The sequence below is a fragment of the Manacus candei genome, unplaced genomic scaffold, assembly GCF_025592945.1.
Source record: "Manacus candei isolate 608988 ecotype Guabito, Panama unplaced genomic scaffold, ASM2559294v1 h1tg000150l, whole genome shotgun sequence".
Lineage (NCBI taxonomy): Eukaryota > Metazoa > Chordata > Aves > Passeriformes > Pipridae > Manacus > Manacus candei.
Window position 1 is genome coordinate 205,005 of NW_026138198.1, and position 25,641 is coordinate 230,645.

The 25,641-nt window shown below is 42.1% G+C and overlaps 1 protein-coding gene across 1 annotated transcript in view; it reads left to right on the forward strand.

Annotated features, from left to right (window-relative positions):
- Positions 1–25,641, forward strand: part of DDHD1 (DDHD domain containing 1) — a 66,952-nt gene that overhangs the window by 14,960 nt on the left and 26,351 nt on the right. Inside the window, exons 2-4 of the mRNA XM_051772106.1 lie at positions 1,677–1,850; positions 13,404–13,532; positions 15,369–15,516. Coding sequence (XP_051628066.1) covers positions 1,677–1,850; positions 13,404–13,532; positions 15,369–15,516 — 451 coding nt within the window. The remainder of the gene's footprint in view (positions 1–1,676; positions 1,851–13,403; positions 13,533–15,368; positions 15,517–25,641) is intronic.

Below are 25,641 nucleotides of genomic sequence, written 5' to 3' on the forward strand. Positions count from 1 at the left end.
GACATATCTGTAGCAGAGGGCAGTGCAGAGACATCAGAATGTCAGTGGGATGTGCCCATTCCCAGTCTGGGACTCTGAGAAACAGATGGTTTTGTGACCTGGATTAGTGGCTGTGCTCACAGAGCTCTGTGACCAGCCTAAAAACCACTGCCCGTGGCTGGGTCACCTCACCCAGCTGTGTTTGCTCTGCTCTGGTGATAGGTCAGAGAGATCCCTTCTGTGCTCAGTAACTCTGAAATCTATTATTTCATGGTTGTTTTTCACCTAATTTTCATTTACTGTTTCTTTTCATCAATTTCCAAGTTGTCATTTTTTTTCCCCTGTTTCCAGGTAGAAAGAGATCTTTGAGTAGTAAAGCCTATTCCCCCCCCATCTCCTTTTTAAGCCTCAGTTCTTATCTGCTATGTAGAGCTAAACTTTTGGGGTTTGTATGCACACACACAAGATGTTTGCAGTTGGCTGAGTCAGTCTATATGTACATATATAGTTATATACACACACCTCCAAGTGTGCACTGGGGGTCACTGGTCCAACTGTTCTGGGCTCTCAGCATGCCTCTATCTGTGCTAATCCCATACACCTGGAGTTTGGGGTTTTACAGGCTTGTGGATCACAGGCACACACAGTATTTCTCCTTGATTTTTCCAGGTGTGGGAGGAGAAATTCTAATCTGAGTTAAAATGGGTGTTATTGTCCCATCTTCCTTGCAGGGATGGGTATAGGAAGGTAATTCTTGCTCCCTACATTGCTCCCAGTGGTTAGTGTGGGCAACAAGAACAGTTTGATGTAAAATAAGAGCCAAGATACATTTTTCTTAGAGATTTCTCTTTTGCCACGTGGGCAGTAAATGCTGTTTCCTCATTTGGAGAACTGAAACGAGATTGACAGTGACCAAAACCAGCCCTCAGCAAAAGACTGATTTTAATAAAAAAAAAAAATCCTTTCATCTTTAAATATCACCATTTATGCTAATCGTTGTGTAATTTGGGTTCTTGGAAGTGCAATTCCCAAAGGAAATAAGGCTCTGTGCAGTCAGAGTAAGCATGAGTGGGTTTGCATCTCCTCCTCTTTCTGCATCCTCTTGATAACTTGGAAACTGATGGTTGTTATCAGTCAAATTGTGTAGAGGAGCATAAGCCTCACAAATAGCTTAATTATTCAAAAATTCAAGGCAGCTGAGTGGAGAGGAGTATATCCCACTAAAGCTGGGCTGTTGTTTAAATTAAACCTTTAATAAATTTTGCAGAACCCTCATCTGAGTTGCCCAGAGAGGTTGTGGACTGCCCCATCCCTGGAAGCGTTCAAGGTCAGGTTGGGCAGGGCTTGGAGCAACCTGGGATAGTGGAAGGTGTCCCTGCCCGTGCCAAGGGGTGGAACAAGGTGGTCTTTAAGCTCCTTCCAACCCAAACCATTCTGGGATTCTGTTTTTCTGTCCATCTCTCGCATCCTCACACACACTTGGAAAACTTGGCCTCGTTGCCTCCAGGTTTGCAGATTGAACTCCTCATTTCAACCCCATGGGGAAAGGTGATGGTGTTTCTCAAGTCATTTATTACGGATCCCAGCAGCAGGAGTGTAACTTTTCCATCAAGACACCCAACGAAATTCCCTCCCCTTTTTCCTGCAGTCAGTTTGTGATTTGTTGCATTAAAAAAATCTTCTTTTTTTTATTTCAGAAACAGAAAAGATCCCTGTAATGCGTGGACAGTGGTTTATTGATGGCACATGGCAACCTCTGGAGGAGGAGGAAAGTAACTTAATAGAACAGGAGCATCTCAACCGCTTCAAAGGCCAGCAGCTGCAGGAGAGCTTTGACATGGAAGTATCAAAACCTGTTGATGGGAAGGAGGGTAAGATTGTTTAGATCACTATAATATGTTTTTTGGACACTTGGGGTCTGGTTTTCTTAAGCAAGAATATGATCTGTGTTGGTTTTCCATTCTACATAGTGGGAACCATCAGTTTGCTCTCCCATTTTTCAGTACGTCTTGATGTGGGATTTCCTGCTGCAGCACATTTGATGAACACTGTGAAAATTGTATTTATGGATAAACATCATGTTCCCATTTTTGTTTATGTCTTTTAACTGTGTTTGAAGTCTCACTTCAAACTGAAATATCTTGATGGGACAAAAAGAGTCAGTGTCCAAATGCAGACTGGTTAATAGATCTCTGTCCAGCATCCCTATTTTTGCCCTAAAGGGAGTAGTGTCAGTTTTACAGAACACATTTAATTTTCCATTCTTACTCATTCTGTGAATTTATTAGTTTTCAGCTTTAGCAAATCTTGGGCATTCATTCTGTTGTGGTAGTCCTTATGTTTTAATGACCAGGCTGAGGACATTCACTTAGAGTTGCTGGGAATCTCAATCCAATGCATGGAACATTTTTAAGAGTAGATTTCTGAAATTAGTGATCTGTTTAATGTAGACAGTTGATTGGGTTGCTCAGAGTAAGTATTGCACAGCAAAAATTCAGTGGTTTTGGCTTTCACACTTTATTTCTGTTGGTTGGTTGTCACTTGGTGAACAACCTACAAACCACGAACTGCAAGTACAGAGGCCTCACAATATATTTCAGTAGGGATTTGGTCGTGTTACTCTTTATAAAGCAGCTTTATTTTTTACCTGCAGCTTTGTACAAAGCAGTTACACAGAGTAGGAATGGCTGTGTTTGGGCCACATGCCCACACAAGTAAAAGCTTGTGAATAAATTGGAGGCAAGGCAATATTCAGGGGAATTCTGTAATCACTGTAAGGAAAACCAGAGTGTTATTTGTTTTTCCAGCATTTCAGAGAGTAGTTAAGTTTGTGACTCCCCTCAAAGCTAGTGAGGACTTTATGAATATATTTTTTTTTTCCTATTTGTACTACTTTAAAAGATCCTTTCCTCTGGTCTAGCCTGCAGTATGGTGTTCTGCTTCAACAGCTCTGTCAAAAAGGTGGATAAAGTGGTATGACCCCTGAGCCACAGCACTGTGCCAGTACAACCTCCCTTCTGGGAGGCACTTTTACCTGTGTTTGTGTGTCTGTGCTGATTTAGTGTTCCAATGTTCTGGCACAAAGCTCACCATTGTTAGTGGCACGGTATTGTGCTCTTACATGGAAAGCAAATCTATGTTTTCCTGAGTGCTCCCAGCCTTTGGTAGCTTAATTTCTGATGGAAGGATGGATGGCTTCAGTGGTACTTGGATTCTCCTTATTGAGTAAGGAAGAGAAATCAGGGATTTTTATTTTTTTTTTTTTTTTTAAGAAAGAGAACAGAAATTTTCAGATTTGATGTTAGGGAGTTTGGGGAGAGTGATGAGAAAGAATAATCTCTGATATTTGTGAAAACACAGAAGTTCAGAAAAAGAAACTCCAAATTCAGGCACCAGTGCCTTTTCTAAAAAGTTAAAAGAGGAAAAAAGCAAAACCAAAAAAAGTACACCCAAGCTATGTATGCCATCACTTCAAATGGAATATGTGTCAAGTCACTAACAACTTTCAATAGATTATTTTTTTTTTTGTAGTAATAGGAGAGTTGCAGGAAAATTACAGCTGACAGTGTGTGAAAAGTGGTTTTGTCATTATAATATGCCTCTCAATACATCTTGGATCCACTGACATCCACGATTCCCGTTTGCAAAGGCACTGAGAGGAGCTTTGTAACTTGCATTATTATTACTGGTGGGGTAAACATAAGTAGTTGGAGAAGTGCTGAATTCAGTTTATAAATTCCTTAAGTGCTACAATTTGTTGTAATTGTGTCCTGTATGAAACAGATTTTGGTCCCATCAAGGTTTCCAGGGAGCTGTTATCTATGGCTAGTGAAAATCAGAATAAATCTGGGAAGCAAAGTGACTGCTCTCAATGATATGATAAAGCACTGAAGGGGATGAAAAACTAACCACGTCCTCTAATTGCTCAGCAAAGTTAATACAAGCTGCTGTAACAGTCTGTTAGTACTTAGAATTTCAAAATAAACCCAAAGTAAGTCAAATCCAGTGATTTTATTTATTAATTCTGCTCCTGGATTGCAGCATGTTAACAAGGAAATAACTAAGCTTCATCCAGGGCATTTGTTAGGATGATGTTTGATGATAGGATGAATAAATGCCCCGTTATTAAACTCTTAATCCAAGCAAACCTTCCTCTGAAAAAGAGTCTCCAACCTGTGGCCTATAAATAACATAATGCCCGTGCTGCATTCCTGTGGGTTTTTTTGGGAGCATAACAAACTTTAAATGCTGAAGGTGACAGAAAGTATGTGGCTGTGTCCTGTATGACAGTGAGTGATTTCTCAAGCTCTGTTTTTCATGGTGCACCCTGGAGATCACTGCTCCGGGGGGACATCCCGCTGTTTGCTGAGCAAACTGTAGTGGAATTTTGATTTTCATCCTTACAAAGTATTTCATTCCATGCCTTGCAAAATGAACTGAGTTTATGGTGCCTGATGTTGCTGACTCCTCTTGGTGTCTGGTCCCCTTCAGTGCATCACCTGTATTGTTATGGCACAACACAGAAATGGGACACCTTATTATCAAAGAAAGGTCAAGGCAGGGGGGATTGTCTCCCTCTTGTGCTCTTGTGAGACCCCACTGGAGTTCTGTGTCCAGCTCTGGGGCCCCCAACATCACAGGGATGTGGAGCTGCTGGACCAAGTCCAGAGGAGGCCACAAAGATGCTCCAAGGGCTGGAGCCCCTCTGCTCTGGAGCCAGGCTGGGAGAGCTGGGGGGGTTCACCTGGAGAAGAGAAGGCTCCAGGGAGACCTGAGAGCCCCTTCCAGTGACTAAAGGGGCTCCAGGAGAGCTGGAGAGGGACTTTGGACAAGGGCCTGGAGGGACAGGACAAGGGGAATGACTTCCCACTGCCAGGGCAGGGTTAGATGGGATATTGGGAAGAAATTCTTGTGTCTGAGTGTGGTGAGGCCCTGGCACAGGATGCCCAGAGAAGCTGTGGCTGCCCCTGGATCCCTGGAAGTGTTCCAGGCCAGGTTGGACAGAGCTTGGAGCAACCTGGGATGGTGGAAGGTGCAAGAGGTTGGAATGAGATCTTTAAGGTCCCTTACAGTATCCAGTACAGCTACAGGAGGAAACTGTACTTTAAGATAAGGAATTAGGGGTTGGGCTGCATTTTGGCTGCTTTGCAGTGAAGCTGAACCTCTGCACTTGCCTTTGAGTTCATGCAAATCACACATTTGCACAACTGCAAATCTGCAGGTTTGGGAAGGCACCTTCTGGCTTGTCATTACATAAAGTAATTTTACGTGATTTTTATGAGCAAAACAAGAATCATCACATTGTCATTTTATAGTTGGATCAGGGAGCAGAGGTTGGGTTCAGCACTCAAATCTATGCTGAAAACAGTCAATTCTAATGACACCTGAAACCCCTAAATGAGAGTCTGCAGTGCTGTAATGTATATATGAGCTTCCAGGTCTGACTGGTTGTTCTGCTGTTCTCTTAACAGAGATATTGTAGACAATACTGGGGGACTTTGGACCCCCACAGATTAATTTGTCAAGTACTTGTTTTTGTTGTTCATCCAGGCAACACTAGGCTTTTTTGTATATTGACTTTGCTTGTCCTTCTTAAGAACAATTCATTCTTCAGACTTTACATGTATAAATTAATACCAACACAAGACATAAGGCAACATTTTAAACTGAATTCTTAGGCTCAAAATTTTAAATATTTGACACACACATCAACCCTTAAAATGTGGAAATATCCTAGGTGTTTATTTGAACCCACTGAGGATGAGTTATATCCCTGTGCAGAAAGCCTGACCTTTCTTTTACTGCCTATGCCAAGTGATTACACTTCAGTATAACACCACTGGAAAATAATTCTATTAATACTTCTGATAAAAACCTAGTTGCAATACTTGTTCTGTGAAGCAGTGTTTAATCTGAAATAATTTTGAAGGGGAAAAAAAATGTAGCATAATACCTGTTTAGCAGTGAATAAGTCTAAAATTTACGTATTTAAAATAATATTTAGAAAGTGCCTTTTCTGCATATTTAGGCAGACAGTGAGTTCAGGACCTGTCTGAAGGAGTCCACCAAACGAGCAGCTTTTCTAGAGATTTCAGTCATATCAAAGCTTTGTCAGCTAAAACAAGACCAAGTTGAGTACCTATCAATCATCTTTTTCAGAGATATTCTTTAATGAGGATGAAATGAAGCTGAAAGCTTAATTTATGTGGCAGTAAGATAGGAATAGATGTAGTTCATTGTTTTTGCACGGAGAGATGCTCAAAATTCAGCTGGAAATCACCCGTGCAACATGATTCAAACTTGAAATTGGATCCAACTTTAAAGCTGATCCTGCTCTGCATAGAATATTGGAACAGATGAACCCCAGCAATCCCTCTGGCAGAAATCATTCTGTGATCAAGTCTATGATTCCATGATAGCTGGTAAGAAATATGGGGAAAAAATCCTGTGAGAATCAGAATTAATGTTTTAATGCATTGCTTTTGAGACAGCATAAGCCTATTGGGTTTTTTTCCTGGGGAATTTCAACATATGGTTAATGCCACAAAACCTATAAAAGTTGCATTTGGAACAGCTGATTTTTTTTGTCTTAGATTTCAAATAGCATTTTCTCTCTTCATAAAAAGTTTATATGGGTTTTTGTCCCAGCTAAGTTAACCTTTAGCTGAGAAAGTCGAATTCATAGAAGCAGAGCATGGTGCAGACCAGGAGGGATCTCTGGAGGTGGTCTAGTCCAGCCTCCCTGCTGAGAGCAGGTTGCCCAGGATGTTTCCCTTGGGATTTTCAGAGGCTCCACAACCTCTCTGGGCAGTCTGTTCCGTGTTTTACCACCCTCAGCACAAAAAACAATTTTATTTCTACTTTCTCATGTATTTCCTTTAGTATATTCTTCTCAAGTGTTGCACTCCCACAGCCAGTAAAATATTGCATGGACTAAATTATTCCATGGAATCCCAAGTAGCTCTGAGCCTAATTTTCCTCTCCTCTAGAGAACTGATGGGCAACAGTAAATACACTTTATTGACATCTGCTGACAGAGCTGTTTGCTGAGTCCTGGACCAGGACAACTGATAAAAGCATGGAATATCACTCACTTGTACTGGCTTTGAGTTACTGGATCAGAGTGTTGCGTGCTCCTGGGGCCTTGCAGAACAGGGTAAAAATAGGATATTTTGTCTAATCTAACTTTCAGTGATCCTCTTACACTTTTTTTGGGAAAAAAATTGAGCTGTGCTTAAAAGTGAGTTGTTTAGTGTACATTTATAAGGGTTTGCTGTGTTCTGTCCAGTACCAAGTAGGGTGATGATGTTTTTGTCCCAGCTGTCTCTTACTAATGCCTTTAGCTTTGTTGTGATGCCATGACTGGTTATGAACACTGAAGAAACTGAATTTGGCTAAATTCTTCAGCAATTAAATTTGGGACCTGACACTTCTGCTACAAAATCTGCTTTTTAAGTATATACTTTTTTTTTTTTCCAGAAAATGTGCCAATTTTTTTTTTTTCTAAAAATGGTGATACTAATGAAAAAAATGACACCCCGTTTAAAAATTTTACTTTGAAGCTCAGTGTTTTTACTTTTAGTTCTCTACTACCTCCCTCCCTTCTCCCTCCCTTCTTTGTTCAAATGGAGAGGATATAAGGAGAAATCAGATGCTGCATGTCTTAAGCGAAAGCATTCCCAAGGTACAGTAATTGTAGATTTCTTTTTTTTTTTTTTTTTTTTGTAGTACTCCTGGCTTAGGAAGCTTTAAATTCTAGTCTGCTTATATCAGTTAAATGTGTTAGATTAACATGCTTCAGTTTTTTTGAGCTGTATTTGTGCCATTTCCTTCCAGATGGAAGGAAAGAGCATCTTAAATCTTAGAAGAAAAGTAGAAGTGCTGTGAATCTTAGAGAGTAGATGCTCACAGTGTCATGCAGAAATGGTGATTATAATTGTTTGTTGACTGATGAAAACTCTAAACATTTGTTTCTCACACTCTTTATATGTGGTTTGGCTTTTTCAGTAAAATAAAAGCAACTTTTTTAGAATTGCAGCAGGCCTAGTATGGGATAATTTATGTCAGAGAAGGAACAGAGGGTTTATACCAGACAACGTTTTGCTTGCCGCTTTCTTTTGGCTAATAATCTATAATTTTACGTTGTAAATTATTTTTACTGCAGCTTTTGTGTGAGTACTGGAATGAAATGAGATACAGGCATAGGATATAAAAAGGGAAGCTGCATAAAATCCATGGTAAAGGCTGCTGTGTTGCAGAAAACATCCCTGACCTTAGCAGCAGCTGACGTTGTGCAAATTTAATTCAGAAAGCGGGAATAAATCTTACAGGAGCCATTTAATGATTGCAGAAGGCTCAGAAGTTCTTGTCACTGGGCTTTCTCTGCCACCAGTTAAAACCAGTAGTGATTAAACTTTCACTGACTGCAGTGACTGTGGAAAATCTCCTGGAAAGACTTCTGAAACCCTCAGTTTAAAATGTAAATGCACGTGGTAAGTTCGGAGTTATTCTTGTTGTACCATGTATTCTTGTAGCTCCTGGGGATGTTGTAAAGTCTGAGAATTTATTTTGACATGCATAAATGTTTGCCTTTTGACTTCCTTTAATTATTTTTTTTTTCTATCATTGGGTTCAAATGAAAATGCTTGAAATCAAAATGTTTCCTAGTAAACTTTTTCCTGCTTCTTCTCACACATGGAACTCAAGTCTGTTAAAGGTGAATAAGCATAGCTACTGTCTGGATAAGCAAGAAAGGACTTCTATGGTTGTAATTATTTTTTTTAATTATTTTGTGTGGTTTTTTTCCTCAAATCATGTTCAGTTGTGGTAATGAGCGTGCTTGAATTAGAAGTTGAAAGTGGGTGCCTGTGTAACCAATAGTGACACTGAGGAATGGAGAGGTGGTGAATGAATATAAAAATGACAGCAGTGTGAAGCAGCCCTTTTTAATTCAGAGCAATAGCCTTTTTAATGACTTTCTTTTTAATAAATAAGAAAAGGTTTTTAAATCTACCTCAGGTTTATGTGTCCAGACCTTCGGTGTCAAAAATGAACAGCAGCCAAATTATGCTCTCAGCTACTTGAACAATGTGTCAGGCTTTTGTGTGGCACCTGCTGCTTGCAAGACAGATTAATTTAAAAATCCTTGGGAAAAAAAGAAGGCAGGAAAGGTTTTCAGGCAGTCTGTATCCTTCCTCTGGTCTTCAGCCTGACTGGAATGACAGTGCCTTTGTCACTGGAGGCAGTATCAGCTCTGAGCTCTTCAAAGATGCTTCCCTTGGGATTGATTTTGGCTTGAGCATAGTCAAAGTCTGGGAGAAGAGAATCACCCCGTGCTTCGGTCTTGGCAGGTGGATGAAAGCATCAAGTAAAAAAAAAACGGTACTTACCTTAAAAGATATTTAATTTTGAACAGTTGGAACAGAGATGCCACGTTCAAGTGCCTGTCTGTCCACACGTGGTGCTGGAGGTGTCCAGCCCCTCAAGCTCTGGAGCTGGGAGGATGTTTGCACGTGCAGGGTGCACACTCCCAGCTTCTCCACAGGTTTTGTGAGCAGAAAAAATAGCACAGGATTTCTTCTCCTCAGTTGTTCTCCAGTTATTTTGACTCAAGATGAATTTCTGCGGCCTAATTGAAATCAACTTCTTCAGGGCTTTAGGAAAATGGATTCTGGATTTTAAGTTTTACAGCTTCGTTTTTCATATTCAAACTTTTTAGAGGGATTTTTTTTTTCTCCCTTTGGATTCATCTGTCTTGCTGAAAACTGGAGGTTTGTGTGATAGTAACCATTGATTTCTTCTACTGAAAGAAATCCTTTCTTGATCCCTCTCACTTCCCCTGTGCTTCTTTCCTTGTTTTTCCATGACTTTGCTACTGTCTTTCAGCACCTCCAGTGGGGTTGGGCCTTCCAGGGACTCACACTGTAGGTGTTTTTCTTGGTTAATATTCCTAAAAACTGTTTCATTTCTAGTTTCTGGCTACAAAGGAACCCAAAATTTGGTCTCATTTCTGTGGACTTGGCCTTCAATCCCAAACTAGAATCATAGGATGGTTTGGGTTGGAAGGGACCTTAAAGATCATCTAATTCCAGCCCCCTGCCATGGGCAGGGACACCTTCCATTATCCCAGGTTGCTCCATCCAACCTGGCCTTGGACACTTCCAGGGATGGGGCAGCCACAGCTTCTCTGGGCAACCTGTGCCAGGGCCTCCCCACCCTCACAGCCAAGAATTCCTTCATTACATTTAATCTAAATCTCTCCTTCAGTTTAAAACTCTTTCCCCTTGTCCTACCTCTATCTCCCTGTGTAAAAAGTCGCTCCCCCTCTTTCTATAATCCCCCCTCAAGTACTTGAAGGCTGCTGTAAGATCTCCCTGGAGCCTTTTCTTCTCCAGAAATGTGTGCAGAGTACCTGGAGTTTTCTGTGCCTGGGGAAGATGCACCTATGGAGGTGTCCTTGTGAATGCTGTCAGTGTCAAAGAAGTGTCATGTGGAAGCAAAGCTGCGAGGAATCCGATCCAGAGAGAGATTCCTGTCCCCATGGCTTTATGAGAGACCTTTCATCTCCTGTGTCTGACACTGAGAGGTGCTTTAGGCACAGTCACGTCTCAGTGAAGCTCAGCAACATCCCAGCCAGGTGCCGTGGAGACAGTCCCCAAATGTAGAATGTGTGCTCCTGAGGGACCCAGCAGGCAGAGGAACGAACAAGGAAGAGCATTCCCCTGTGCCATTCCCACTGCCCATTCGGAATTCTGCAGCTTGGCTTCCTCAGACATGCCCTGGTGACTTCCTGACGTGCTGTGACATCTCTTGGCGTGAAAAGCTCCCGGGGTTGTCAGTTTGAGCACCTCTGCAGCACACAGGAGGTTTATAGGAAAGAGAATGTTATCTCATCCTCAGGAAAACATTTCCCTTCCTCAGGTTCAGTTTCCTTTCAGGTTCAATTTCAAACCAGCGATGGCAGCCCTTGTTATCCCACACCTGTGGGATAGCACAGTTTGCATATTTATTTTATTTTAGGATGTTTGTTTCCAGACTTATGGCAGATCGTCTCCAATGACAGGTTTTCGTGTTCCCTGTCTCACTTTTAACACACCCTGGGGCTGTCAGCAGCAGAAGTGCCTTTTGGTTGAACTCTCAAGTATCTTAATAATCTCTTCACTGTCACATAATCACTGAATAGACTCACACAAAATGGTTTGGGTTGGAAGGAACCATACAGTTCATCTCGTTCCAGCCCCCTGCCATGGGCAGGGACACCTTCCACTAGACCAGGTTGCTCCAAGCCCTGTCCAGCCTGGCCTGAAACACTTCCAGGGATCCAGGGGCAGCCACAGCTTCTCTGGGCAACCTGTGCTGGGGCCTCATCACCCTCACAGCCAACAATTTCTTCCTGATATCCCATCTAACCCTGCCCTCTGGCAGTGTGAAGCCATTCCCCTTTGTCCTGTTCCCTCCAGGCCCTTGTCCCAAGTCCCTCTCCAGCTTTCCTGCAGCCCCTTTAGGTACTGGAAGGGGCTCTAAGGTCTCCTTGGAGCCTTCTCTTTTCCAGGCTGAACACCCCCAGCTCTCTGCTGGTCACACTTCTTGTGATGCAGCCCCAGACACATTTGGCTCTTTGGGCTGCAAACACATTCCTGGGTCTTGTTGATCTTCTCATCTGCCAACACCCTCAAGTCCTTTTCTTCACGGGTCCTCTCAATCCATTCCCTGCCCAGCCTTTTTTTGTGCTTGGGATTGCCCTGACCCAGGTGCAGGAGCTTTCACTTGGCTCTGTTGAACTCCATTTGCAGCTCATCAGTTCTTCCATGTCTTGTAGTTGATTTTGATATTCCTTATTCCTTCAATATGCATGTTTAGAAGAACACCATGTTCTTCCCAAGTGAGAGTAATTAATACAGGGCACAGAAAAGCTACTTCTTCCTGTATATATTTTTTTTTTTCCTGTAGAGAGGCTGGACTTGATCCTGGGAGGAGTTTGAGGATCACTCCTCCCTAAATTGCTGTTCTTCCATGTTCATGGAGTTCTCACTAGATTGCTGCTTGCTCTGGCCACCTTAAGCTGCCATCTCTGCTCTTCAAAGCCAGGCTTGTTTCCCTTCCTGTCTTGCTCTGTCAGTGTAAAACAACGATATAATTACAGTTATTTTTAGTGAATCAGATGTTTACCAGGGCTAATCCTCTCCTAATCCCCTTGTTTCATACAGATTTCATTTAGTTTTTCATCAGTCTGTGTCAAGTCTGTCTGCCTTGGCAAAGAGACAAAAATTATCACAGGAGAAAGGTCACAACATCTGGCTGCACGTGGTTGGTTTGTCCTGTGGCAGAGTTAGAATATGAGATCACGATGGCTCAGGCCTTCTCAGAGTGTTTTTAAAAGAGTATAAAAAATTCATTTGGGTGGTTCAAGTAGGAGACAGGTTAGAGCTCTACTTGCTATGGAAAAAACAAACCCCAAACAGCCCCTCTGGGTGTTTTCCATGACTTTGGACTTTTTAGCAAGACCAATGACAGTTAAATAACAATTTTTTTGGGCACAGGGCTGTTGCTGTTGTCAGGACACCCCATATTAGATGAGAGCTAAGCAGCAGATTTTCAAACTCTGGTGAAATCCGAATTCCTTGTGATACATCTCGGATGCTGCTGTGCCCCTGCAAGCTCCAAGCCTTGGATGATTTTGATTTGCATTAAAACATTCCTGTTGTGCTTAATCCCGACAATCAGGCAGTGTGTCATGAGGTTTGTCCCAGAGCTCAGTCAGTTCCAAATCTGGAAAACACAGTAACTGCACAGAAAAAAAAAAAGAAAAAAAAAAAGAAAAAAGCACACTGGAGCTCTTAGTGGCTTTTTGAAAGAGCTAAATTCTGTTCTGTGCCAGAAATTGCTCATTCAGAGCCTCACTGGGCTGCTTTTCCAGCTCCTGGATGTTTCTGAACGGAAGAAATGCAGGAGGTTTCTAGTAATGGGGCCTTGAAAGCTTCTGTTAGTGCAGAGCAATCAGACCACAGGATTTCACAGGAGAGAGGACTGAAATTCCACTTTTTTCTTTTTTTTAAGTGATGAAAGTACCTGGAGCAGCCACCTGCTCCTCACACCCACCTGCAGTATTTCAAGATCCATTCCCCTGCCCCCTGTCCCTGTTTTTTAAGGGAGTATTTTGGGAATCTACCATCCCAAAATGAGGGTGAGAGGAGATGGATGTGAAGTGTCCTCACAGGTGCTCTCCAAACTGCTGCGTGTCCTGGTCAGATTAATCCTAAATGTAAAAATTTCTCAAGGTAAGAAATAATAAGAATTCAGGTATAATGGAGCTCTGTATTTTAACCCGTGTGTAAGTTACCCTTCTCTCTTCTCTCTCTGTTTAAAGAGGATTTTTCTTTTGTCCTTTACCCATATAAATGAAATATTGTTGCTTTTTGCTGCAGCTATTCATAGTCTAAAGCTGAGTCGGAACCACGTGGACTGGCACAGTGTGGATGAAGTGTATCTGTACAGTGATGCAACCACATCCAAAATTGCAAGGACTGTTACACAAAAGTTGGGGTTTTCCAAAGGTAACACTTCTCAGAGTTTGTCAAGAATATTGTAAATACCAGTGTTTTAAGTTTTTTTTTTACTTTAACACTAGAGGAAAGTTTGAAGTTTTAGTATGTGAGTAGCCTGCTTTGGCCATTGCATTTTTTTATTTCATATGAATGTTCAGAGTCCTTAGGTTGTGTACATTATTGTAACTAGATGTGAATTTTTAATTTTAATTTTATGTATAGTATATATTTATTTTATTATATTTTATTTTTAATACATATTTTATTTTGGCTGTAGCATTTAGCATTACATAACAAGTACATGAAAATATTACAGTGGCAGAGCAGCAGATACTGTAAAATCAGAATTATTACTGTAGTAATATAATATTACAGTTCCCTTTGCAACCTTAACTTTACCACTGTGTACTTGCATATTGTGATGCATTTCTTAAATCCGTGATCATACCTTTGCTCTCACCATCTCCTGCCCTTTTTTTCCATTCATTAAACAGACATATGAACTGAGAGAAGGGGTGAAGCATTTAGAAAAAATTAGAAAAATCGACATTTAGAAAAAATTGTTTGCAGTAGGAATAATTTCCAGTAGGAATTCCTGCTCATTTAAGCTCAGAACTCCCAGTCATAAAGCCAGCAAGGCTGAGATGGTTGGAAGAGAGGATGGTCCCTCTCAAGGAAAAGGCAGATTATTGCCAACCTAGAAAATTGGAATTTTTTTCCCTCTGTCATGTCCTGTGCAGGACAGCTGCCAAAACAAGAACATAAACATCTGTTTTGTTCCTTGGCCTCTGAAGAGGCAAGACCAGGTAATAGGTCTGGCTTTAATCTCCATGCCTCTGTCTTGTAATTAATGCCCTCTTAACCCCCCCAGGGCTCTTGGGTGGGTACTTAATTAATGTTTGCCAAAAAAATAGTATAATTCAGTGCTTCAGTTCCAGAAGAAACGAAGTAATTTATCCAAAACATGATTTGGAAAGTGTATAATAAATAATAAATCTCTTGTAAACAATTTGGGGGCACAAATATTAAATAGAAGACTAAAGCTGTCTTAGGTGAAAAAAGTCCTTAGTGGTTTTGTGGTGTTTTCCTCCTTCTTAGGAACAAAATCAGCTGTTTGTTTCAGTTTTTGAGGCCAGCACTGGTGCCAGGCTCTGGGTCCCCTCCGTGGGTCTGTCACTAGAGGGGGATGGAGACACACAGTGCCAGTGGGTTTATCAATCCATCAGCACAGCAGGGAGAAAATACCCATATTTACCCTGGGTAATTGATTTTTGGTTTGAGCTGGAGAACGAGTTTGCAAATTTTGAGGTTGGATCAGCTTGAAATAAAACAGGTTTTCCCCATCAAAATGAAAAATCGTGAAGGTTTTCAACCAGCTCTTTTAATGGGGGCAGATGGAGTGGTGACACTTAATTACTTACATGGCCAGATAATTTCCATGATTCTTCCATCCGTGGGAGTAAGGTGGAGATAAAAGGAGGTTTAATGATGGAGACACCCAGAAGAAGAGTTTTGTGCTGTAAAAGTGGGTGGACAGTTACACAACTGTTTTCTAATTGTTTTTCGAAACATTTCTCAAATTAGTTCTCTAAACAGTGGAAATGGCCTTGTAATTCATGGACTGATACAATTCACATCACCCAGTTGCTGAAATCTTTCAAGAGTTTAAAAGTGGATGTATTTAAAAATATGTGATAGCCCTTTAATCTTACAGCTCTCTGTTATAGAATCTTATTTTCAAAGTGCTTTAACCTGTTGGACTGAGAAAAGCCAAGCTGCTGTCAACAGGTAAGACCTTTGTACTTCACAGAATGTGACTGATGTGGGATAATGTTCTTTCTGCAGCTTCGAGTAGTGGGACAAGGCTACATAGAGGCTATGTAGAAGAAGCCACATTAGAAGACAAACCACCACAGACTAGTCACATTGTGTTTGTTGTGCATGGTATTGGGCAGAAAATGGACCAAGGAAGGATCATCAAAAACACAGCGATGTGAGTGCTTTGTGATGTTTGAAGTAGCCTGAATATAAGTGACAGCACAGCCTTTGGTTTAAGCCAAACCTTTCCCTGTTTCCTTCTCCTCCTCTTTCCCCTGAGTTGTTAATCTTTATGTTGTGGGTACACTGTTTTCTGTGTTAATTGGGTGGTATGGACTCAGGGAGGACAGCTGGGAGCAAGAAGAGCAAAGATTTAGTCTGGTTTTATGGCCAATACTTGTGACTTTTAGGGAACTGGCCCATGAGAGGACATGGCCTCAAGTTGCACCAGGAGAGGTTCACGTTGGATATCAGGAAGAATTTCTTTATGGAAAACCTTGTCAGGCACTGACATGGGCTGCCCAGGGAGGTGGTGGAGTCCCCATCCCTGGAAGTGTTCAGGAAAAGACTGGACGTGGCACCCAGTGCTCTGGGCTGGGTGACATCGTGGGGATTTGGCACAGGGTGGACTTGATGATCTTGGAGATGTTTTCCCACCTAAACAACTGTCAGTGACTCTGCTGAGCAGGGAGAGGTTTTCATTTGGTTGGAATCAAAGGGATTGTAATTTCTACATCGTACCTGGGTGAATTAAGTAGATATCAACTGGGAAGAAAGTGACTGGGCAGAAAAATTTTGCTTAAGTAGTATAGGAAAGTTAATCTCTGAGTGGAATCTCTTGTTGTTCCAGCTGGTTGTCAGAACAGTGAGCAAGCAAAGTGCATACTGGTAAGAGAGGGGAAACAGGGAACTACCAGCAGTGTTGTCATTCCTAACAGGACAGAAGCCCTTCACGCAGTTGGAAGGTGTTTCTGTGAGACTGTTCATGGAGTTCTGTGCCAGTTGAAAAGTAAAACATGATTGAAATCTTACCAGATCTTTTCAGTTAATGTCTTTTGTGAAAAGTGGTTTGAAAATGGATTTTGGTTTGACATCTAACTCAGCTAACTCAGAAAGCCAGTTAGGGTGCTGGTGAATGGGAAGAGAAATCCCTGAGATATGGGGAATTATGTTTCCCAGAGAAGCTGTGGCTGCCCCTGGATCCCTGGAAGTGTTCACAGCCAGGTTGGACAGGGCTTGGAGCAATCTGGTCTGGTGGAAGGTGTCCCTGCCCATGGCAGGGGGCTGGAACGGGATGGTCTTTAAGGTCCCTTCCAACCCAAACCATTTCGTGATTCTCTGTACCTGAAAAGATGTTTGAATACTAGAAGAAATTGTAAATTGTGGTGACAGCATTGTGGGGGACAAGGTGGCATTGAGGAATCCTTCGTTAGCTGAAAGAAGAGGCTAAAAAAGTGTTAATTACAGATCTGTATGGCACAGATGGTTCAGTCGTGGGCCCCAAATAGTTCCACGTTCCATCAAAGCTGACAGAAACAACGACAGACCCAGTGACTCCTGTGGAAGTGTGTGTAGAGCTGGGACTGTTTTGTGGTAGGAGCTTTGTGAAGCTCCCTTTGAATCCAGGATGGGAATGTAGGTCAGTGCTCATGTGCTCTGTGGTGTGTGCCATCATGTCAGCAGGCTCTCGTGCTCCTGCAGCTCGTTCTGCCACTCCAGTGTCCTCTGGCGCGGCAGAGTAAACTTTCTGGTGTCACTTCTGTGTCATTTGTCATCTCAAAGCAACAACCTGCTGCTCCCCACTCCCCTCGTTCTGCCACTTTGCTGCTCTGTTAGTCATGTTGTTGAAGAGCAAGCAATCCAAACCAGAGAGAAAACACTCCACAGCCCCTGATTAAAAGTTAGTCGTGCAATAATAAAAGTTCAGTTTTTGTAGGATGCAATTACACTGGGAATGAAAATACCCTAAATATAAGTTGCTGCTTTAACAGCAATGAGAAATAACACTTCCACCTTGGAATAATTAAGTTTTTCTGCTTTGTCTTTCTCCTTCCCCCATTTTCCATAAATACAGGGGTTATATGGGTGGATTAACTTCAGCTCAGGCTGCAGTGCAGAGATGTTCATTCCATAAGTCCTCCTTTAATTGGCAGCCCAGTATATGAAATACTTTCTCAAAAAGGGAAACAAGATTTTATGTGCTTCAGTAAATCTCTCTCATACCCTCAAGAAATATCAGACAGTATTGCATAGCCTTTTAAAATGCTAATTATTGGCATAAATTGTGCATTCTCTACAAAGTCTGCAAATTAGAACATCGTTTTAGATTGAAGTCTCTCTTTTTTTTCTTTTTTTTTCTTTTTTTTTTTTTTTGTAAATAGCTTAAAACTTACCATTGAAGAACATCCCATATGTTCTGAGAAGAAATTTTAGAGGAAATGTCTGCCAAGCTCTCACAAACCATGCTAACACTTTCTGTTAGCACCTTCATCCCTGATATATGTGTGCTGTTTGGTTTTGTTGGGGTTTTTTTTTACATTCTTTTACATTAGGGACATCAATCAGATGTGTCCTTTTGAAAAAATAAGATGAATACGGAGAAACACTTTTTGACCGTTCACACTTTAAAGTGGAAACTAAGGAGAAGAGATGTCAGTGGGGTTTTTTTGCTTTTTAAAGGCACATTCTTTAGCAGGAAAGTTGTAGTTGCAGACATGTTAAATCTGTGACTCAAGCCACAGGTCTGTCCTTCAGTGTCACTGCTCTTTTCTTCCCTTATCAGTGGCTGGGTACCACCAGCACATGTAGAAGGTCCTGTCAGAGCTCAGCATTGTCTGGGGCTGTGTTCAGCTTTGGAGGACTTGAATCTTACTTGGGATATAAAATCACAGAATCCCTGAATGGTTTGGGTTGGAAGGATGCTTAAAGGTCATCCAGTTCCAACCCTCTGCCTTGGGCAGGGACACCTTCCACTATCCCATCCCAGGTTGCTCCAACCTGGCCTTGGACACTTCCAGGGATCCAGGGGCAGCCACAGCTTCTCTGGGCAACACATGCTAGGGCCTCACCACCCTCACAGCCAGGAATTCCTTCCCAATATCCTATCTATCCCTGCCCTGTGGCAGTGGGAAACCATTGCCCTTGTCCATTCCCTCCACCCCTTGTCCAAAATCCCTCTCCATCTCTTTTGGAGTCCCTTTAAGTACTGGATGGTCCATGTGGTGCTCGGGTGAGACAACCACCATGACACCCTGCGTTTTTTTGGAAATGGTGCTTGGAGGGACTCTGGGATTTCCAAAAGGGAATGCTTGTTCAGGTGCCTTTCATTTCTGCCATCCACAAAAAAATCTCTTGTCCATTTTATCTTTGCATTGTACATTTATTGTTGTTTCTTTTGGGCTTCATTCCGCTCTGGGATGAAACTTCTGTGTTTATTCCAAGATGTGTGAGCACAATTCATACATAGCACAAGAACATGGCCTCACTTGAACAAGGAGTTGTAAAAGAAATAAAAAGAAAGTGCAAAAATATACACTTTATAACCCAGGCATGGAACACTCTGTAACCCAGGCCAGAGAGAGACACCCACCCAGAGCTCATTTGACAGGTTCTGTCCTCAGGTTACCGCCTTGAGAAGAACCTGGTGCAGCTCACATGATGCTTCTGCATCATTAAGCAGATCCTGTTGGTTACAGAGGTGAAAACAGAACTCTTGTCCAGGGTAATTTAAAATTGTCTGCACTAATTTCATTAAGGAATGGAGCTCAATCTCCTCATTAATGTGGTCGGGTGCTGTGGTTGCAGAGTATCCTGGAAGTAGGTAAATGGAAAAGATGGACTTTTATCGATGGTTGGGTGAACAGTTCTGGGGTAGATGTGACATAATTTTGTTTCTTCACTATGTAGTTAAACACATTTATTATCTAAATGTAGCACAGCAGCTGGTGCAACAAGCTGCTCCTGTCAGCACCAATATTAACTGGGAACTCATCTGGGAAGAGACAGTCCCTCTTCCAGGCTAGAACAGTGATTCAGCTGCCCCAGCATGAACAGAATAATGTGCTGTGAGCTGCTTTGGTAGCCTAGAGATGGTTATTTATGGAGAAGATAGCATATTCTCTATTTCTCTGTAATACAAACCAAGATATTATGGCATAATGTACTTAGTTGGAGGGGGTTTTATTTGCCATCAGGTGCAGAATTCTGGAATTACCAGGTTTATGATAAAGTAGATGTCAGATTTAAAATAAATAATTTTGGCATATCTTTTTATTCTACTATATGCACTTTCATGTTATTATTTGGAATATATTTTTCACTGAAGCCTCACCTCTGATTTTGTTGAACTTGTGCTTCTAGATTGGGAGTGGGAGATGTTGTTACACATGTTGAATGTAGTTTAGAATTACAGAATGGTTTAGGTTGGAATGGACCTTAAAGTTCATCTAATTCCAGCCCTGTGTCATGGACAGGGACACCTTCCACTATCCCAGGTTGCTCCAAGCCCTGTCCAACCTGGCTTTGGACACTTCCAGGGATCCAGGGGCAGCCACAGCTTCTCTGGGCAACCTGTACCAGGGCCTCACCACCCTCACAGCCAGGAATTCCTTCCCATATCCCATTTTTCCCTCTCCACTGTCAGTTTGAATCCACTTCACCTTGTCCTGTCACTCCAAGCCCTTGGATTCTCTCCATCTTTCCTGTAGGCCCCTTTAGGTACTGGAAGGCCACAGTTAGGTCATCCCAAAGCCTTTTCTTCTCCAGGCTGAACAATCCCAATTCTCTCAGCCTTTCCTCATAGCAGAGCTGCTCCATCCCTTTAATCAACTTGGTGGCCTCTTCTGGGCATTTAAGAAATGTTTACTATCCATGTTTCCAACCTCCTTAACAAAATCCTGTTGTTTTACCTGGCTTAGGTAAAGGTCAGACCTTTCACCTGACTTGGGTAGAGCTCAGACATCTAGGCTGACTCTGAATTTCATCATCTCCTGTGCTTGAGGGATGAATGAAGAAACTCTTCTGTATTTTTCCATAATTACTGTAATGTTGTGTCACTTCTGGGCTGCTCTCACCCTAAAATTGGTCTCTGTCTGCCTCTGTCTGGATTTCCTCTTTGGATTCAAAAATTCCATTTGTCTGTGATGCTGTTTGTAGCACCAAAAAAATGCTGCCTGCATAAGCAACACCATCTTGGTGTAATCACCAATTATGTTTTTATTGCAAGTCCCATTAGAAAACATTTTAATTGTGGATTATCATTATGATAATTACCTCAGAATAGCTATTTTGGTACATTTCCATTGCTGTGCAGGTCCTTACAGAGCCTCTCAGAGGTCTTTCAGTGCATTAATATATGCTGCTGGAATCTTAAATGAAGATTTCCTGTGATTTTTTTTTCTATAATTTTTAACTTTTCAGATACTTGGTAGTTTTATGTTCCATTTAAGTGCTTGCATTGCATTAAATACATATCACATGCTTGTTTTTCGTCCTTTGGTGCTGGTATTAATTCTGAATTAATTATCCAAAAAATTGGCTTACAGGTTTCAACTTGAGCTTGTCTTGCAAGAGAAGTTCAGCCCAAGAGGTAAAAGGTGATAGTTAGGGCATGAAATACTTTTGTAACAGCTCGTTTTGTGTATATTTATTCTCTAACACACGGCTGCATGTTGGACACAAGCTTTAACAGCCTGCTTAGGACTTGGGATGTCTCCCCAGTCTGTTCTCATTCCCACCCTCACCCCACCCCTTGTTTCTCCCTGGTGCTGCCCTTTGCTTGCCCACACCAGCACAACTCTGTGCTCCTGTTGTGAAGTGGATCACTGCAAGGGGTCCAAAAATGTGGAACTCCACCTGGAAGATGGGAGCGAGTGGGGAATGCCAGCGGGGACAGGGAATGCCTACTCTGCCTTATGCCAGAGGCAGCATCTCCCTGCAGGGCAAGCTTTCCTGCCCTTTGGAAAGCAGTGCTTGGAGGGAGGCACTGGAAGCACCTGGATCTCCCAGGCTTGTCTCAGGATGGTGTGATCAACCAACTAAGCAGCTTGAGTTCCTTTGATCATGCAAAATCCTGTTACTCTTCAAAAGGATGAAGTGTGAGTCACGCTGGTGCTTACTTTGTTTGCATTCTAGAATTTCCATCTTTCCTCTGAAGTAAAATGAGTCTGTGTGTGTCAGAGCAGTGTTTTTCATAAGTCTGCTCTGAGAGCAGCTGGATCCCTGAAGAACAGTGGCAGAACATGACTTGTGTCTTGCAGTTGCTCTTTGAAATCCAACTTGAGTTGGCATTTCTGCAGTGCAGCTCAGATTTGGAAAACAGACGCCCTTTCATTTCCTCTGGCTGGAGCAGATCTCAATTTTTATTACTCATGCCGGCTACTCTCACTTCAACTTACCAAATTTAGCTCAAGCCAGCCCTGAGTTTCCTCAATAACTCGTGGTATTATTTCCTCAAAGAGGCGACGAGGGCTTCCCCTCCATTTGAGGGAACTCCAGGGTGGTGAAAGCAGTTGGGGAATAATTTAGAACATGATTTACCAGTGGTGTGACCAAAATCCAGGAATAGATCCACATGGTTTTACAAGAAGTAATGAGAGTTTAGGGCTTTTTTTCTGAGAACATCCCATTGCCCTGTCTCTTAGAATTAGGGTGACAGGATAAGGGGTAATGACTTTAAACTGACAAGGGCAGGTTTAGATGAGATATTGGGAAGAAATTCCTCACTGTGATGGGGATGGTGAGGCACTGGAACTGAGGAACAGCTTGCCCAGAGCAGCTGTGGCTGCCCCATCCCTGGAAGTGTTCCAGGCCAGGTTGGATGGGGCTTGGAGCAACCTGGGATAGTGGAAGGTGTCCCTGCCCATGGCGGGGGGTGGAACAGGATGATTTTTAAGGTCCCTTCCAACCCAAGCCATTCTGGGATTCTATGAAATCAGGAGTTCAGAGTAAGAGGTTGGCTGCTGTGCTGCTTTTTAAATAAAAGAACATTCCCTTTTTCTTGGCTATGGATCATCTGACGGAAGAGCGTCTGCAAAGATATCTTGGGAATAAATGAGTAACTTCTTCAAGCCTTCAGGCATTTTGCTCTGTTACCAGCTATCAGCATCATTTTATGAAATTTGTGAACTAACATGGTTTGTAACTCTCCAGTTTTTAATGTAGAATTTGTGAATGCCACACAAGTGAAACCAGTAGCATGAGAGTAAAAAACCCACGGCAATAATCCTAAATATGTTAACATATCCCTGGAATATACTCACTTAAGCAAGGATGAATACCTGTGAAAATAGGGATTTGTTATTTATTATTTTAATCAGAGAAAGGCAAGCCAAGCACATTTTATTTATGGTGAATCCTAAAGCGTCTATTTTCAGGCCATTACTTCTCGTCTGGAAAATAGCAATATGTCAAAATTCTTTCTAAGATATGTGTTGCATCTGTGCCTGAGTGACTTTTTTCTTTAAAAAAATCATAAATTATAGTTATTTCTGTGTGTTTCAATGTATAGATTTAAATAATTGTTGCTCTGAGGTCTGTATTTCAACATCCATTTGTATCGGAAAGGAGTGGAATTCTCTGCCTGTTTAGATGAGGATTTGTTACTTCACTTGGTGATAATTTAGCAGGGGAGTAGAGGGATTTGCCATCTAATAAAATAACACAAAATATTTATTTTTGAAAGGCAGAAGAAGAAAAAAAATTATAAAAACAACTTTATAGCAGAACAGATAAGCAAGTGTATAGCAGGTCTGTGTGCTGGGGGTTTGCATGTGAGTGTAGCCACATTGCCTGGAAATTAAACCACAGTTTTCTTTAGCATTTTATCAAACTGTTGATCAGAATCAGTGGGGGATGGGATGTGGTGTGGTGCCACTGGCTGTAAATGGGATGTGTTGCCCTGGGAATTGTTCCTGTGAGCAGGAGATTGATGTGACATTGCTGCTGTAAAATAATGAAAGAGAGGATAACTGCACCTCTGACAGTGTTTGTTTGGGAACATCGGACTGGATTGGCTCTGAAACTGTAGTGGAAAGCATAAAAATTAAATGTTTTAGTAGCTACAGAGTTTGTAATCAAACAAACTTGAGTCAGTGGTGTGTGGTATTACCCAGCTCTGTAAGGTCAGTGTGTCCGATGGGAGGGCCCTGCTCAAAACACCAGGAAATGGAATTGCTGCTTGATTTGATGTCAGTGAGGGGACAGGTAACAAAAATTGGTTAAAACAAAGCTTTTATGCACTTCTACCAGACTGGATTTTGCAAGGCATAGGGAAGATCCACACAGAGTTGGGTTTTGGTTTTCTCATGGACCAAGTGCTTGTAAGTGTTTGGCCGTGGTCATTCAGGCAGAAGAGAAGGCTCTGGGGAGACCTTGAAGCCCCTTCCAGCACCTAAAGAGGCTCCAAGAGAGCTGGAGAGGGACTTGAGACAAGGGCCTGGAGTGACAGGACAAAGGGGAATGGCTTCCCACTGCCAGAGGGCAGGGATAGGTGGGATATTGGGAAGGGATTCTTGATTGTGAGGGTGGTGAGGCCCTGGCACAGGTTGCCCAGAGAAGCTGTGGCTGCCCCTGGATCCCTGGAAGTGTCCAAGGCCAGGCTGGATGGGGCTTGGAGCAACCTGGTCTAGTGGAAGGTGTCCCTGCCCATAGCAGGGAGTGGAACTGAATGATCTTTAAGGTTCCTTCCAACCCAAGCCATCCTGGGATTCTATAAGTTTGAGACTATTCTGCCAAAGGCTGGATCATGCCCAGACAACCTCCCCCAACATGAGGGGAAACCTCCAGATCTGAATAAAATTAGGTTTTACATTTCACAAGATTTTGGATGACACAAAGCTGGCACGGCTTTTAGGAGCGCAAGCTTGAAGCTTTTCCCAAAAGCTTTGGCAGAATAGCAAGGCTGCACTATTTTCTCCAAATCCCTGTATTTGGCTTTAGAAAGAAGACTTCTAGTTAAAAAAGAATCCCCTGTGTTAGTTTGTCTGTGAGTAGCTTTAATAAGAACCTGAACCCTTTCAAACAGAAGGAAGCCCTGTAGCTGTTGGTTGAATTTGAAGATGGAGATGTCTAATAGCTATTCCTCCATAATATTTCCAGCTGCCACTGATATGTAAATACTTTGAATGGCTTTTTCCTGTGCTATTAGGACCAGGTTATTTACCCTTTCCTTCAGCTGAAGTAATTATTTCTGTGTAGAATTCTGTGCTTTATTCATACAGTATTCCTATGCTTTCACTGCTTTTAAGTCAAGCAGCTTTAGTTTGCTGCTTGGCCAATTTTCTGCTGAATTTAGCTGGTTCTGAACTCAGGGTGTCATGGTTTAACCCCAGCCTGAATCTAAGCACTACAAAGCCACTTGCTCACTCTCCTCCCCACCACAGTGGGATGGGGAGCAGAGTTGGAAAAAGGTAAAACCTTTTAATAATTATTAATCATTTAATAAATATTCAAATAATACGTTGATTATTCATTATTTAATAATTGTTGTTATTTTGAAGAAATAATAATAATGATAATAATAATGATAATAATAATAATGGGGGAACAAAAACCCTGTTGGAATAACTCTGGGTCAGCTGTCCTGGCCATGTTCCCTCCCAGCTTCTTGTGCAGCTCCTCGCTGGCAGAGCATGAGACACTGAAAAGTCCTTGACTCAGGGTAAGCACAGCCAAAACAACCAAAATATCAGTGTGTTATCAACACTGTGCTCATCCTAGATCCAAAACACAGCACTGTACCAGCTACCAGGAGGAAAATTAACTCTATCCCTCCTTCACGAAGAGAAAGTTAAGCTGACTTGGCAATAACAAGGAATTGTTGGCATTTCCAAAGAATAGGTGTGTTTCTCTTTTTGGTTACTCAGGGAATTCCAGAAATGTTAATGTATTCACTGAATTTTTATCTTCTTGATAATCTAGAAATTTCCTGGGCTGAAGTTGGGCTCTCACATAAGTGTCCTCAGAGGGCTGTTGTGTGTGGGGGTGGCAGGGAGGGCTCAGGTCAGCTCAGGCCTTAAATCAACCCTGATTTAAGCAGATCCTCTTGCTGATTTATTTTTTTTCCCCCTTATGATGGAGAGGACTTTCTGCTTTATTTAAACCTTTGCTGTCTCGCTGGATGAGAATCCAGGAGATTAGGAGTGCAATCACACCAGGCTTTAAAAATAGAGATGCTGAGCAGTTGTATTTCTTGACTGTTTGGTCAGGCCATCGGTAAATGCTTTGGAAGAAAGGATGTAAAGAATGCTACTTCCCTCTTCCCCCTTTTTTTGTCCCCTTCCCCCTTTTTTTTGTCCCCTTC